This window comes from Carlito syrichta, unplaced genomic scaffold, assembly GCF_000164805.1.
Source record: "Carlito syrichta isolate Samal-C Ts95f unplaced genomic scaffold, Tarsius_syrichta-2.0.1 Scaffold303994, whole genome shotgun sequence".
Taxonomy (NCBI): Eukaryota; Metazoa; Chordata; class Mammalia; order Primates; family Tarsiidae; genus Carlito; species Carlito syrichta.
Window position 1 is genome coordinate 120656 of NW_007248090.1, and position 14647 is coordinate 135302.

General features: G+C 36.0%; 1 protein-coding gene across 1 annotated transcript in view; it reads left to right on the forward strand.

Moving 5' to 3' along the window:
* PTPN4 (protein tyrosine phosphatase, non-receptor type 4) overlaps nt 1-8383 on the forward strand; it is a 126818-nt gene extending 118435 nt beyond the window's left edge. Inside the window, exon 27 of the mRNA XM_008059331.2 lies at nt 6899-8383. Coding sequence (XP_008057522.1) covers nt 6899-6985 — 87 coding nt within the window. The 3' untranslated portion in view covers nt 6986-8383. The remainder of the gene's footprint in view (nt 1-6898) is intronic.
* The last annotated feature ends 6264 nt before the right edge of the window (nt 8384-14647 follow it).

Below are 14647 nucleotides of genomic sequence, written 5' to 3' on the forward strand. Positions count from 1 at the left end.
CCAGCTACTCGGAAAGCTGAGGCAGAAGGATCACCGGAGCCCAGCAGGCAAGGCTGAGGTGACCGGGAGCGGCCACTGCACTCCAGTCTGGGCGACCGAGTGAGACTCCAACTCAAAAAAAAAAAAAGATTATCTTTGCAGCCGGGCTCGGTGGCTCGGCCTGTAATCCCACGCCTTTGGGAGGCTGAGGTGAGTGGATTGCCGGAGCCCGCGGGTTCAAGACTCGCCTGGGCAGCGAGACCTCATCTCTACAATAAATCAAAAAATCAGCCGGGCGTGGTAGCGCATGCCTGTAATTCCAGCTACTCGGAAGGCTGAGGCGGAAGGATCGCCGGAGCCCAGCAGGTCGAGGCTGCGCGGCCACTGCACTCCAGTCTGGGCGACAGAGTGAGACTCCAACTCAAAAAAAAATTAAAAATTTAAATAAATAAATAAATAAAAAGATTATCTTTGTATTAATTAAGCTGTTGTGAAATATTAGCATTGTTGATAGTAGTAAGATTACTCAAAGCAGATTGAACTGCATGATCTAGTAAGTGCCTGTCAATTTTTTTGTTTTTAATTATAGAAAATTTTAAGCATATACAAAAGTAGATAATATCGTGTAATCAATACCATGTTCATACTCAGACCCAGCATTTACCATATTGCTTCACCTATAATTATTCACTTTCCCCATATTTGAAACAAATCTTAGACATCATATCAATTTGTCCATAAATATTTTTGTATATATGACTAAAAGATAAGGATTGTTTTTCCTTTTAAACAAAAATACAGCACCATTGTCACATCCAAATGTAGTTAATAGTTCCTTAATATTGTCAAATAACCAGTATTCAAATTTCTAGTTGCTTCATAAAAATCATGTCTAAAATATAATTCACATGCCAAAAAACTCACCCTTTTAAAGTATACAGCTCAGGGCCGGGTATGGTGGCTCATGCCTGTTATCCCAGCACTTTGGGAGGCTGAGGTGAGAAGATTGTCTGAGCCCAGGGGTTCAAGACCAACCTGAGCCTCATCTCTACAATAAATCAAGAAAAATTAGCCAGGCATGGTGGCGTACACCTTTAGTTCCAGGTACTTGAAGGCTGAGATGAAAGGATCCCCTAAGCCCAGAGGGTCAAAGCTGCAGTGGCTGTGAGCGTGCCACTGTACTTCGGCCTGGTTGACAGAATGAGATTCCAACTCAATCAATAAATAAATGCATAAATAAATAAATCTAAAGTATACAGTTGAGTGGTTTCTAGTGTATCACCAGACTTGCAACCATCACTACTCTGTACTTTAGAACGCTTTTCATCACCCCAAAAAGAAACTCCACACTCATTAACAGTTATTCCCTTTTCCTTTCATACCCTTCCTAACCTCCACCCAACCTCCAGCCTAGGCAATTACTAGTCTACTTTCTGTCTCCATAGATTTGTCTATTCTGGACCTTTCATTTTTGAATGTGCTCATACTATTTGGTCATTTGTAACTGATTTTTTTTAAGTGGCATATTTGAAAGTTTATCCATACTGTAGTATCAGTACTTCATTCCTTTTTATTGCTGAGTAATATTTTGCTACATGGATATACCACATGTTGTTCATCCACTCATCTGTTAGTGGACATTTTGATTGTTTCCAACTTTTCGGTTATTATGAATAGTGCTGCAGTGAACTTTTGTGTGTAATTTTTTGTGTGAACATATGTTTTCATTTCTCTTGGGTATACTGAGAGCAGTCACGTGATAATTCTATGTTTAACCTTTGAAGGAACTACCAGACTTTTCCAAATTGGCTGTATGATTTTGCAATTTCACTAGCAGTGTGTGAGAGTTTTGCTTTCTCCACATCTCACCAATTGTTATTGTCTTTTTTATTTTAGCTATCCTACTGGACATAAAGTGGTATCTCGTGAATTTTATTTGCATTTCCCTAAGAACCAGTGTTGTTAAGCATCTTTTCTTTTTTTTTTTTGAGTTGGTGTCTCACTCTGTTGCCCAGGCTGGAGGGCAATGGCACACTCCCGGCAACCACAGCCTCGACCTGCTGTGCTCCGGCGATCCTTCCGCCTCAGCCTTCCAAGTAGCCGGAACTATAGGTGTGAGCTACCATGCCCGGCTAATTTTTGATTTATGGTAGAGACGAGGTCTTGCCAAGTTGCCCAGGTGGGTCTCGAACCCGCAGGCTCAGGCAATCCACTCACCTCGACCTCCCAAAGTGCTGGGATTACAGGCTGAGCCACCAAGCCTGGCCAAGCATCTTTTCATGTAATAATTCATCATTTATTTGTGTATCTTCTTTGGATAACTGTTCAAGTTTTTTGTCCATTTTTTAATTGGGCTGTCATTTTATTGTTGAGTTATAAGGGTTTTTTATATTTTCTGGATGCAAATTTTTTATCAGATCTATGATTTGCAAATATTTTTTCATTTTTTGATTATATTAGTTGAATCACAAAAGCTTTTTATTTTGATAAAGTTCATTTTACCTATTTTTTCCTTTATCACTTATGCTTTTGTTGTCATAGCTGAAAAAGCATTGCATAACCCAAGGTCACCAAAGATTTACTCTTCCGTTTCTTCTATGAGTTTTATAATTTTACCTCTCACATTTAGGGCGATGATTCTTTTGAGTTAATTTTTGTGTATGTTTTGAGGTAGGATTCCAACTTCACTCTTTTGCATGAGGATACCCAGTGTCCCAGTCCCATTTGGTGTTTTGTTTTGTTTTGTTTTGTGTAGGAATCTCACTCTGTCGCCCAGGCTGGAGGGCAGTAGCACGCTCATGGCCACTGCAGCCTCGACCTGCTGGGCTCAGATGATCCGTCCACCTCAGCCTTCCAAGTAACTGGAACTACAGGCATGCGCCACCATGCCCAGCTAATTTTTCTTGATTTATTTTATTTTATTTTTTTATTTTAAAGATGTGGGGTACAATTTAGGGTTAGGTATACAAATGTTCATTATGCAGGTCCCCTTGTTGATGAGGCGTGTTCCTCCTCCCCTGGCAGAATCCCACTACTACCAATCTCGCCCTCTCACCCCCACTGGCAACTTCCCACTACTGACAATCGTTTTCTTATAGTATTACGCTAATTGTTCAAGGTCCACTTATGAGTTAAGAACATGTGATACTCAGTTCTTTGGAAAGAAAGAAAGAAAGGTCACTCAGTATTACAATCTCTAAATCCATCTAGGTTGCTGTGAAGGTCATGATTTTGTTTTTCTTCATGGCTGTGTAATATTCCATCGTGTATATGTACCACATTTTTTTAATCCAGTCCTCTTTTGATGGGCAGCACGGTTGGTTCTATGTACTTGCTACTGTAAACAATGCTACGATAAACATGTGTGCAGGTATCTTTTTTATAGAGTGATTTGAGTTTCTTCGGGTATATTCCCAGTAGGGGGATTGCAGGGTCATATGGAAGGTTGATTTTTAGATCTTTTAGGAATCACCACACTTTTTTCCACAGAGGCTGTGCTGGTTTCCAGTCCGACCAGCAGGGTAGAAGTGTTCCCTTTTCACCACATCCTCTCCAGCATCTGTTGTTTTTTGAGTTATTGATGATAGCCATCCTGACTGAAGCTAGGTGTTTCTTGATGTATTATAGAGATGAGATCTCACCAAGTTGTCCAGGCTGGTCTCAAACCCATGGGCTCAGGCATTCACCTCACCTTGGCCTCCCAAAGTGCTGGGATTATAGAAGCCCCATTTGTTAAAAGGGCTGTTCTTTCTCCCTGAGTTGTCTCAGGGCTCTTGTCAAAAATCGGTTGATCACAGATAAAAGGGTTTATTTCTGGACTTTTAATTATATTCCATTGATCTGTATTTTTATTCTTATGCTAGTTCTAAACTGGCTTGATTACTATAGCTTTGTTTTATAATTTAAATTTGGGAATTTTGAATCCCTAGCTCTTTCAAAATTGTTCAAGCTGTTTGGGTCCCTTGCATTTTCATATGAATTTCATATCAGTCTTCTTTTCTGTAAAAAAAAAAAAAAAAAAAGGCAACCAGAATTTTTATAGAGATTGTGTTGAATCTAGAGATCATTTTGGAAAGCATTGCCATATTAATGATGTTATATCTTCCAAACTATGAACACAGAATTGTTTTTCTGTTTATTTTGGTCCTCTTGAATTTCTTTCAATTTTTTTTTAATAGTTATCAGCATGTAATTTTGCACTTAATTTTGTTAGTCTTATTACTTAATTTCTTTTTAGGACTGTTTATTACTAGGGCCCAAACATACAATCAATTTCGTATATTGATCGAGTATCCCTCAACTTTACTGAAGTGAGTTATTAACCAATAGTTGTTGGTGTGGGAGAGTGAATTTCTTAGGATTTTTCATTTACAAAATCATGTAATCTGCAAATAGAGATAAAAATTACTTCTTCCCTTCCAATCTAGATGCCTCTTTTCTTTTTCCTTTTTCTTTTTTTTTCTTGTATAAACATCCTTGCTAACAACTTCTGTATAGTGTTGAATAGAAGTGGTAAAACCAGAACACTTGTCTTCTTCCTCATCTTAGGGGGAACATTTTCAGATTTTCACCACTAAGTATCATAGTAGCCATTGGTTATTTATAAATGCCCTTTATCAAGTTGAACATGCTCCCTCTATTACTAGTTTGTTAGGTGTTTTCATTATGAAAAGGTGTTCATTCTATTAATTCATTACATTGATTGATTTTTAGATATTAAACTAATTTTGCATTTCTGGGATATATTTCACTTGGACATAGTGTATAATTATTTTTATAGATTGCTTGATTTGGTTTGGTAGCATTTTCTTGGTTTTATATCTACTATATTCATACATAGTAGGATTTTTTGTTTTAATTATTGTAAAATACACATAATTTACCCATTGTAAAGAATACAGTTTAGTAGTGTTAAGTATATTTCTTTTTTGCTTTTTTGTTTGTTTGTTTATTTGTTTTGTTTGAGTTGGAGTCTCACTCTGTTGCCCATACTGGAGTGCAGTGGCCGCTCCCGGCCACTGCAGCCTTGACCTGTTGGGCTCCAGCAATCCTTCCGCCTCAGCATCCCAAGTAGCTGAAACTACAGGCGCGCACTACCACACCCGGCTAATTTTTTTGATTTATTGTAGAGATGAGGTCTCGCCAAGTTGCCCAGGTGGGTCTCGAACCGATGGGCTCAGGCAGTCCATTCACCTTGGCCTCCCAAGGCACGAGATGACAGGCTGAGCCACCGGGCCCGGCTTAAGTATATTTCTATTGTTGTGCCACCAATCTCTAAAACTTTTTTATCTTACAGAACAAAAACTCTATACCCATTAAACAAACTGTCCCAATTTTACTCGGTAAGATCCTATTCAGCTTGGCTCCTGGATCCTTTTGTCAAGACACTAGTAACTTTGGTAGCTTCTTCTTTACTGTCTGAAAAGATGTCCAGTCCCTGCTTTGCATATGTCATGTCTCAGATTTGGAATCAGTAGTTTCTCCACGAAGTTCTGGTTCTTTTTATTGAAAAGTCGTTTAGACACCACCTTTTGAGCACTAGGAATTTATGTTGCTTGAATTAATATTTGTCCCTAAAAATGTTCAGTTGCCAGAACCAGGAAAATAACTTTATCATGGGTTAATGCTGACATTTCCAGGACAAATTGAGGACCACAGTGTTCTTACTACTTAACTTCTTTTATCTTACTTATTTTTATCTCCTTTCTTCTCTAACAAGAATACTGATTCTCTACATATCAGTAGTGAAAGACTTAGAATATTACAAGCACTCATTTATTTTAGAGCACATTGCACAACGGTTTCAGAATAACTGTACTAATGACACTATCACCATAAGCAGTATGGCTACTGGAGGGCATTGGCATGCTCAGGGCCACTGCAGCCTCCACCTGCTGGGCTCAAGCAATCCTTCCACCTCAGCCTTCCAAGTAGCTGGAGCTACAGGCGCACACCACCATGCCTGGCTAATTTTTTTATTTATTGTAGAGACAAGGTCTCACCAGGTTGCCCAGGCTGGTCTCAAACCCCTGGACTCAAGCAGTCCTCTTGGCTCTGCCTCCCACAGTGCTGGGATTACAGGTGTGAGCCACCACACCTGAGTAAATTACTATTTTAAAGTCCCTTGAAATAGCTCACCCCTATATAGTTATGTCATCAACTAGATCCAATTTTTAAGGTATTTTTCAAATTACTTTTGTAATTATGTGCTGAAGGAAGATACATTTAATGAAGTCCTGTCTCTGTCCTTCTGCTCCCTTTTCCCTGCATCCCATTTTAGGAAAACATTTTTTAATGATTTATCCCTCCTTGCTTCTTGTTTTCCTCAACATATACAAAGATAGACATTTGTATTCTCTCCACCTTCCTCTTATAAATATAACGAGCATACTTTTCTCTACCTTGCTTTTTTAACTTAATAAAATATCCTGAAGTCATTCTATATTAGTCTATAGACTTGTATTCCTTTTTTCCCAACTAGATAGCATTCCATTGTGAGGATGTACATAGATTAGTTGCCCCCTCCCTGTTGTCAGCAACTGGATTGTTCCCATCTTTCCACAAAAGCTTCATTTGTGAGTATGTGTTTTCCTTGATCTTTTGGACAGCTATCTAGGAGTAGGAATCCTGGGTCAAAAGGTAAATTAATTCGGTTTTGTTATATGCAGCCAAATTCCCCTTCATGGGAGTTGCAGTATTTTAACATCCCTACCAGTAACATATGAGTAAGTTTTGCCAACAAAATATGTTGTCAAATATGTTTATATTTTAACCAGTCTGTTTGTGAAATAGTATCTTTATACAGTTTCACTTTGCATTTTTTAATAAACAAGCCTAGTGAGATGTTTGTCATTTTTAAAAAATATTTTTTGGTTTTCTGGGTTTTCTGATAAATTCTATTTTATATTTTATTTTTCAGAGTCAATACAGATTTGTATGTGAAGCTATTTTGAAAGTTTATGAAGAAGGCTTTGTTAAACCTTTAACAACATCATCAAATAAATAAGAACTCAAAAGGTCTGGGATATGTGTTGGAAAACTGCTTTTCCTTATATTCACTATGCCGTAATACTGCTTGCAGGAAATGGCATCTAACAAAAAAATGAAGAACTCAAAAAAACTTTGAAAACTTCAGCACTGTTGCACTTTATGTTTAAAAAAGTTACTCTTTCAAATCTATAACTCGTGTGTTTGAAGACTGTTTCATGCTTTGCTCCGAACAAATAGTGAATAACTGAGTATGTTCAGGGTAATTTATGAAATTTTGTGGTGGTGCCATGCAGTCCCCTTTTGATAGAATTGCCACAAACAAGGCTCATTATCATCTCTGTCATACGCTTGTATCTTGAAAGCAACAAGAAGGAAACATCAAGAGTCAGCTCTGGTCTTTTCCAATGGTTCACGTACTTACTTATAATGATTGCCAGATTTTATTTTTTAAAATTTAGCAATATCATTCTTAATATTAGCCAATACACTGCCTATGGATGCAGCACATTTTTTCCTCCACGCCCCCTCTAGAGACCTGCTGTTCAAAAGAAGAAAGATGGAATTCGCTGTTCCCAGGAAATGCTGCACATTGTCCATTTACCAGCATCTTATAGAAAGTATGAATATGAATCTACAGATTTTCTTGGATTTAATAATGTAACTTATATTTATCATAAGGTTGGCTTATTCCAAATCATGTGATTTCATATACTTGATGTAAAGGAATGCATGCATTGTGTCTTAACCCCTTAAGTGCCTTGAGACATCTTTGTATGTCTAACGAAAAGGCACTCATTTGACCCCGCTAGGAGGTTTGTATGTATATTGTACATTCTTACATTTATATGCATTTTGAATAAGTTCACATTTTAAAAAACAGCTTCTTATGTTGAGTGTTATACAGTCAAAGAAGAGTAAGGAAATTGTATTTCTTACTCAATACTTGTGATTTGCTATAAGAAGCAAAGATAGTTTGTGTTCTACTGAGTGCACCTCTGCTGCTATGGAATTGTTCAAAGTCTGCACATTCCTTTACTAAAGGACAGGGGTTACAGTTTAGCAGCTCAACTTTAAAAGACGCTTTATTCTTCAAATTTTATATTTATTTTTATCCCTAACTTTAGAAATGATGACTTAACATGCACATTGATGTTAAGCATATTAAGACTCCAAAATTAGAGCAATTAATTGTGATTTATCCCATCTATAGCTAAAATATTACTCAACTGGACTCATTTTAGTTAATATCAAGGTTTGTTCACACTGGTCTATTGATTGGGATTCTTCAAATGAGGAATGAAACATTATGACTTATTTCTAAATGTAATCCCTCATTAACTTCTTGTCATCTTTATGTACAATTAAATTATTCCATTTTTATATGCTTATTAAACTATAAGCTTGTTAATAAGGAGACTTTTGAGTGTCCAACCTAATGGAGGATCTGATTCCCATTAAGAGTGTGTATGTTTTCCTCTTCGGGCCTTTTTTTTTTTTTTTTTAAGTCTACAAAGAGATAGAACTTTAAATTGCCCAGTTTAAGAAAAATGAAAATTTGCTCATCTGCTCAAATGTTATTATACAAAATTATTTTACGTGGATTGTGGTTTTAAAAGATTCATTTCCTAGTGGTTTCTGAATATTTCTGTATAGTCTTGATAAAGTTTAGAGTCAAGTGGCAGATATTTTGGAATGCCATGTCGTATGGGAGAAAGCGTACACTTAAAATCTTCAGTACAATCTAAATTATGTCACTTTCAATGTTCACTATCCATAATACTAAATTTCAGGAAATGAAGCTCCTAAACATTAATAGCCACGATACCAAATAAATAATCTTATTAAAATATTTTAAGTCTTTTTTTAAAGAAAAGTAAACATAACCTTTATGTCAAAGAGAAATTCTTTTCTCTGTTTCCTGATTTCACAGTCAAGACAGTATGAAATAATAAATTCACTATAATCTTATGTGAACATTCTATTCTCTACCAACAGATAAATGTAATTTAGGCTGCTATATACCATCATGATAAGCTGAAAAGTGACAAAGAAAAATAAGTGTTTTGGCAGTTGTTTTTCACCTGAATTAAAAAATAAAATCTGTCTGTTCTACTGGTATGGACAAAATATGGCAACCATAGACCAAAAGGTACAGTTGTGTAGACATAAATAGACAAATGTCATGGTTGGCATGTTCTTTAATTTAGGGCTTTGTTTACACTTTTGAGGTTAACTCTAATAATTTCTTGGCAGTGAGTACTACTGCCTTTTTAAATCATCAATGTCTAATTTCTCATATATGAATTTTTCATGTGGGAGCTACCCTCTGTATTTTTATGTACAGAAAGATCCTTTTTTAAAAGCATATTTATAAGGATCTTCAATTTAAATTATCCTTCACAACTTTTTAAAGTGAATATGCTAATTATCCTTCCCTGTTTACTGAACAGATAAGACTTTATCCATTACATCTAAGAATTTTTTAACCTGTATATCAATCTAAATAGGTTTTTAAAAATAATTCTAGCTTTCGTACACCAAGTAGTTCTAGATTCCATCCATATCAATATAATTGTGATAAAATGCCAAATCTTTTGTTTCTAACTTCTAGTCACCAACTTCCCGTCCCTGTGCCACCATACACTTAAGAAAGCAATGCTGACTTTTATTCTGACAAGTGGAAATCAATATTGGTGAATCAAGCAGCTTTAGTAAATGCTAAAAAGTATTTGTGGGAACCTTTCCCTTCTGATTTAGGATGGTTTTCCCATGTTTATTTTAGTTGTTTTAATGAGCATCTGATTTGTGTCAGCACTATGTAAATAGGATGAAAATATTTGGAATGGACTACATTCACAAAAAGACTTAATAGTGTTTGTCAAACCAATACATCCATTCAAAAATGAAGCAGAATAAATAGCCTAAGAAATAATTTCCTTTCCACAGCCTGTTCGGAGGGAAAGGAGGTGGGAGCATTGTTGATCATCTTAATTAGGAGCAAAGAGCATTTATTATATGAAAACTGACTTTAAATGTGCAAAGGTATGATAAGCCATTAAAACAGTTGCCTGAAGGTTTCAAGTACATATATGGATATGTGTGTGTGTATACACACACACACACACACAGAGATGCTTTTGTGCATCTACGTATATATGTGTTTCACTATGCCCACAAACAGAGGAAAAGGATTATTTTTAACTACAGGGTTGTTTAACATCTGTTGGCAAATCTGATCAGGTCTAGTCAAATACTTGAGCAAGTCTCCTGTCTTCTATCTTCACTAGAAGTACTACAACTTGAGTGCTGAAATGAACTTGAAAGATATTGTTCAATCTTCACTTCCCTTATTATTGTAGGCAAAGTAACAGAGACCCCCACAATGTTAATGATTTAGCAGTCTAGTCTTTTACAGTCTGCTTTCTAATTCTCCATCTAGTATTCTCTGTATCATCTTGGAGCTTCAGTTAATTTATAGCCTCTATGAATATCATAAATTCTTGTGAATTTCTGTCTGTTTCAACTAGAGAAGCATACTCAGGCAGTGTTTTAATAACTACAATGACCTTAGAAGATGTCACAAGTTAGAAAATAAGTCACCTTCAAAAACCGATCCTCATTAGGACCCGACTAAGTATGTTAGTCATGCTTCCCTGACAGAGAATAGCTTTTGTAAAGTGTTAGGCTGATATACATGCAGTGTGAAAACATTCTGGACTCCAACTAGAAGACTAATCTTTAAAAGCATGTACAACATAGAACTAAGATTTAGAACACATGTCTACTTATAATGAAATAATTTATGTTCATAATGTGAACATAGAATTAAATAAAGCATTACTTATTTTATAATCTTGTCAGGAAGGGAGAAGGAAATGTGCTATTTAATACCTGTATTTTAAATATTTAAAATACTCTGATAATAAGGTTGCCAAAGTAGTTTTGAATTCATAAAAATTATTTATACCACAATAATGTGGGATATGTTTACAGGCTCTTTTATTTTGTAGTAATTATTTAGAGTTCAGGTGAATTTGCATTTTAGTCACTTATAGTAAATACGTTATGATAGATATTTGTTGGAATAAACATCTCAATAATATAATAGGACATAGATAAATTATGCTATAGCCTGCTTTTATGTAAGCTGCCACATCAGCAAAGTACAAACCTTGTGTTCACATTGCTTACTTCCCACAGTTGCTTCACCTGTCCAACCACAATTGCTGGAACCATTTTTTTGTGGTGCTTCCTTCAAGTGAAATAGCTATGTTATTAAAACCTACTGGATTAATTTTATCAAATATCAGAATTACTGAACTGTTGGCAAAGGTTTATTGGTGTCTTAGTGTGGTCACCATATAAGTTTTACCAACTATTTTGTAAAATTCTTAGAAAATTGTGTCAATACAAAGAAGCATAATCCTAAAACATTTTTGAGGGCTAACTGCTAATATCTACTTTCAGGAATTTTATCAAGAGCCCAAGAAATTAATCTAGATTATATGTTTTTGTTTCAACTTACTTGATTGTGTCTACAACTATTATCAACACAAGCTTTTGTTGTATATAGACTTCCATCCCTATTTCTGCCATAAATTAGACATGTTATTTTTACTATTTTGGTGAATTTGTTACAAGTGGATGCCAAATAGTTATTTCTATTTCCGTATATAAACTTGCTGCTATTTATGTTTTTCTACTGCAGTATACTGTTGATTTCTGAAGTTTTGTAATCATCGTAATTTTTATTTTAGTAATCTAGCTAAATGGGCAGCCAGAAGTAATAACTGCCAGGATGCCATCCTTTAGCATTGGTTCGTTGCATAAATCAATTTTTAAATATTTATAAAATGAATGGTATTAGCAATATTACTAGGTAAAGACTACACTTATAGGGGAAAGATCAAATGTATAGCTTCCTAAAACCTTTTCACATTTCCAGTGCAAGAATAAAAATGTTTGAAAGCCTTGTTAAGCTCATGAAAGTTTCAATTAGACACTGTAGAATTTTCCTATCTTTGTTGTGTAAATGATATAGAAAATATTTTTCTATGGACAAAAGGATAAATGTTAACTTCTTTAATTTCATTGTTTAAAGGGGATAAATGATATTTGTATGTCTTTTGTGCTGTACGGGAAATGAATGTATCTTTCAAATGTTTTTAGAGTTATGACTTGATTCTAAGAATACTCTTGTTTTTTAAAAAAAAGGTCTACAAGGGATTGAAAATAAGAAAAGGAAGAGTATTACACTTCATTATACAAGATGCAATTTTAGGAGAAAAATGTAGTTTCTGTTATAAATGAGCAATCATTATTGAAGCATATTTCAAAAATAATATGAATTCTTTTTCATTTTGCTTTGACTCTGTAATACAAATTTTCCATAAAATTTGCACATACTGTTTTTAAGTGTAAAATAATTGAATTCTAGACTTCTGGAGTATGGAAGGATGTTTGTCTAGAGGGTAAACGTGCTGATGCATGTCTTTTCCATGGAGAAAGTTCCCAGGCTTGCAGCCACAAGTGAGGGTGTGACTTTGCAAAGCCAGAAAACCGTGCCTAAAATTCACTGCAGTAAATATGTGCAGCGGTTCCTGACCCAATAAATGGTTTTGCCTTTTTTTTTTCTTTTTCTTTTTTGAGTTGGGGTCTCATTCTTATCACCCAGGCTGAGTGCAGTGGCACAGTCAGGGCTCACTACAGCCTTGACCTCCTGGGTTCAGGTTATTGTTCCACCTTAGCCTCCCAAGTAGCTGGAACTACAGGCATGTGCCACCATACCTGGCTAACTTTTTGACTTGTTGTAGAGACAAGACAAGGTCTTGCTATGTTGCACAGGCTGGTCTTGAACTCCTGGACTCAAGCACTCCTGCCTTGGCTCCCCAAAGTACTGAGATTACAGGTGTGAACCTGATTTTGCCTTTTTATTCTCAATGGCTTGGGCAGGTAAGGCCACTGGGCCCAACTCTGACTGATAGCAGTGACTGTCTTATATGTTTAAGGGTGAATTAATTCAGCTGAACAAAAAAACCTACATTTTAAACCAACTTCTATAGGCACGATTAATTGTTCAACAGCTTCTTTAAGAGGTAGTATTATTTATCACTCATTAAACTTGACTCAGTGGGGACTTAAGTATTTTGACTTCTGCTTTCAACCCTCCAGTCTTTTTTTCTCTCTTTTTTTGAGTCCAGGACTCACTCTGTCACCGAGGCTAGAGTGCAGTGCAGTGGAATGATCACGGCTGACGGCAGCCTTGACACCCTGTGCTCAGGCGACCCTTCCACCTCAGCATTCCGTGTAACTTGGGCTATAGGCACACACCACCATGCCTGGCTAACTTTTTTTTGTGATTTTTTTGTAGAGACAAAGTTTTGCTCTGCTGTCCAGGCTGATCTCGAATTCCTGGGCTCAAGTGATCCTCCCGCCTTGGCCTCCCAAAGTTCTGGGATTACAGGCATGAGACACTGTATCCAGCCCAACTTTTAAAAAATCGCTAATTCGGTTCTGTGAAGTAAATATTCTGAGCCAATCCAAGTCACTATCTTCCTTCATTAAATTTTGATACAGTTGTTACAGGATTCATGCCAGGTTCTGTCAACCCTGGGAGTTTCCAACTTTTAGCAAATATTACCAATGCTAATCTTTAATTAAATACTACGTTGCTACGTAAGAGAGCCCTGCTCACAACTTCAGGCTCAAATAGGTGCTGATTCATGGTTTCCCTGTGTCCACTGTAGTCGCAGTTGAGTCCGTTTTACCTTTTATTCAAGAAACTTTTTAATTTCGACTCCTGAATTGTAGTGCTCCAGTTATTTGCCTTCCTGAGCAAGAAAAGTTTAATCCAATTCTGTGATTTTCTTGGCACCCGTTTTTCCCATCCTTCAGTGAGTTGACAAGATTATTCATTCTGTTTTGCAATCTGTAGAGTAGGTCAAATTTCAATGCTAAAATTGATTTCTGGAATTTCAAATAGCACTTTATTTCATGCCGACTACTAACTTAATTTATACATTTTAAAATAAAAATCTATCCTAGCAGTTCTGTAAATAAGAGAGATTTTTAATTGATTAGTATTAGAGCTCATTAGATTGGACCCAAGTTTAAATGCTTTCTAATGATCTCTTGATAGCTTATTTGATGTTTAAGAGGTAACTTGTGTGAGCTTTGCCACTTTTCTGTAATTTATTTAGTACAATAAAGGATACCCAGTTGACTGTGTTGCTGAACTCTGAGTCGCCTCAGCTAGCTTCACCTGAAGTGTTTATTATAATTGTTTCTGTTTTGCATTTTTTTTGTATATTACATGAATACTTGTTTATCTGTTTTGCTTTCAGCCTAGGGGTTAAGTAGGTACTGCACCACAAGTAAGTTTAAGGGAGTAAGAGTCCTGACAGTTTATATATATATGTAGAGAGGCAGGAGCTAAGAGGCTAAAACAGTTTATATTAAGCTGCTTTCATTTCTGCCGGTAGAATATATCTGCTTAAAAAAATAGAACTGTCCAACCCAGTGTTCTCCAGTATCAGGATACTGCAGTTGTATTCTGTGTTGTAATCTTTTCAAAGAAGAGCTACTCCTTATTTTCCACAGTGTAGGCTTAATTTTAGGACTGATAATTTACTATATACTCAACAATGATATTTTTAAGTAGCGGTTTTGAAAATTATTT